At 36.6% G+C, this 2,367-nt stretch overlaps 1 protein-coding gene across 4 annotated transcripts in view; it reads right to left on the bottom strand.

Moving 5' to 3' along the window:
• The window catches only part of ppp2r3b (protein phosphatase 2, regulatory subunit B'', beta), a 37,512-nt gene that overhangs the window by 3,583 nt on the left and 31,562 nt on the right, over positions 1–2,367 (bottom strand). For 3 of the 4 annotated variants that reach the window (XM_014027813.1, XM_014027812.1, XM_014027815.1), the window contains 2 exons: positions 1,749–1,867; positions 1,527–1,633 (listed from right to left, as the gene is read on the bottom strand). In XM_014027813.1, the coding sequence (XP_013883267.1) occupies positions 1,527–1,633; positions 1,749–1,867 (226 nt within the window). Of the gene's footprint in view, positions 1–16; positions 475–1,526; positions 1,634–1,748; positions 1,868–2,367 lie in introns of those variants that run through there. The other variant, XM_014027814.1, reaches the window with a different exon arrangement.

Raw genomic sequence — 2,367 nt, 5'->3', positions numbered from 1 at the left:
ATGTAAAACATGTAGGACTGCGGCCCTCGAGGACCAGGATTGCCCACCCCTGGTGTAAACTGTTTTAAAATATGCTAAAAGCAAGAATTCGTGAAGTCAGCTATCAAATCAAAGCCTCAACACAAGAGAAAAACAGATCCTCAAAAACAGTGAAGCACATTTTTAAACCAAAAGGKGTCTGTGGTTGGAGTGGACACAGGTAGAACACATGAAGGGACAGGTACAGCTTGGTTTATTAAACAAAATAAAGAGTAAAACAGAAACTCTGGTTCCAAAAACGACTCCGTGTGCACATGACTGGACGACAGCTGCTTTCTATCCAATACGTCCACTGGTGGGAACAGGGAGAACTGGGAGTGGGTTTGGGACTGGACTAGTCCAGACGTGAGTGAGGATGAGGAGGAGGAAAACCATATTCACTGCTGGTAGCCAGTGTCTTACCTGCTCTGAGGTGAAGCCTGRCTTTAGAGGTTCCTAAAAATCACCAAACAACACACCTGGTTTAGGACTTCTTCACTGTCAGAGGGGCGGAGCTGTTCAACACAACGCCTTACTTCTTCAACACACAACAGTGTGAATGTTGAGTCAGTTTTCACACTACAGCTCAGCTGTTCTGTTTGTCAGAGGTTCTGTTGTTTTATAAATACTTTCAGATACTTTGTGCTGTTTTAGCCTTTCATGTATCAAATTGTTCAGCTCATTCAGGAGGTGGGTGCTTAAACTTTTGTTTTTAGCAACTTTTATGGTTTTCAAAATTTTACCTTTATTTTTACACCCCCCCTCCAAAAATAAAAAATAAAAAGATTCCTCCATAAACATTGTTCCCTTTGAAACCTCTCTTAAGGGGCATTACTTATTATCTTAAAATAAGATTTTTTCTTCACTCTGCACTCTTCATTCATGGCTTGATTTGCTTTTTCATTTCTTTTTTTATTTTTACCTGATTTTGCTTTTTTTTTTGCTGTATATAAGTTGTTGAATGAGTTAATAAGTAACTGAACTGCATAGCTACTAGCTACCATTCTGTTGTTTTTAGCTCTCAAAAAGTTTGTTCCTTTTAGCTTCCAGCTTGCTTTTGCTACTTTTAGTCTATACTGTTCTGCTTAATTTAGTTTTAAKTCAGTTTCAGCTTCTTTAGCAAATTTCAGGAGTCATTCAGAATTAAAAAGTTTAATTTGTCTCGCTTTAATATTTGTCAGGTTACATATAAATCAGAGCTCAATAAATTACTGTAAAAGGTAAACCCAACAGGTTTTTATAAGCACAAACTACATGAGTAATAGTCACATATTATTTAAGCCAGGATCTGCATTTCTGATAAACAACCGTAGCAAAATTTGTTCACAAACCTTAAAAATATGAAAAAAGTACATATTTATAACACAAAAATAAATAAAAACATAAAAACTTTTCTAAAAATGAAAAACAAACTTTTCTAAATGAGTTATGTTTTTATTATTTTGATTAATGTGGCGCAGAGTTGCAGCAGTGGATTCTGACAGAGCGAGGAGTCGAGCCACACTTACTCATCAGTACAAATGTTGTTGGCGGCCTCCTCAGCCACCAGTATGTCATACTCCTCTGCAGCATATTTCTCCCAGTCTGACACCTCCTGACCGTCTGTTTCCACTTCCTGAAACAAGAAATAAAAATGAACAAAGAGGGTCAAACAACTCACCTGATCTCTAACAGGAAATTCAGTGCGATCCTGCTGCAGATGTTAAACCATCTTCTCAGCTCTTACACACCCTGATAACAGAGAAAGGGTCTCTCTGCTCATGGTCCAGGTACTTTTCAATGTTGAAGAAAGTGTCGAAGAAGATGTGGGCCATCTTGCACCTCTTGAGGTCTCTCAGAGTGATCTTACCTAAAACACATTCAAAGAAAGYGTTGTTAAACCAGTACTGTAAGCTYTGKKTCATCATACACACATCTCAACAAACAGTAAAGGTATTATATAAACTGACATTCTTAAATCTGCCTGACCAGATGTATTTTGCCTAARGATCAAGTTGCCAAATGCTCTGGTCACATGGAAAATTTGGGGCTATAGTTGATCATTGTTGAAAGTTTTAAATAAAAGCCCACTAGTAATAATAATACTGTACATGAAACCTGAAAGCAAGAACAACTAAGTATTCACACAAAGATTGCAAAGTCATTGTCACTGTTTAAAGTCCCTGCACAGATTACATTACAGCCACAATGAGATGACATCAGCTGTATGAATTATATGAACCTTCTTAGTTTAACAACTGCTTTAATAAATTTAAAAGATATAACACAATACAACTTATATATACATATATACTGTATATATACATACATGCATACATACATACATACATACATACATACATACATACA

Source organism: Austrofundulus limnaeus, unplaced genomic scaffold (assembly GCF_001266775.1).
Source record: "Austrofundulus limnaeus strain Quisiro unplaced genomic scaffold, Austrofundulus_limnaeus-1.0 Scaffold686, whole genome shotgun sequence".
Taxonomy (NCBI): Eukaryota; Metazoa; Chordata; class Actinopteri; order Cyprinodontiformes; family Rivulidae; genus Austrofundulus; species Austrofundulus limnaeus.
Note: the sequence above shows the minus strand (reverse complement) of the source record. Positions and strands in the feature narration are given on the sequence as shown.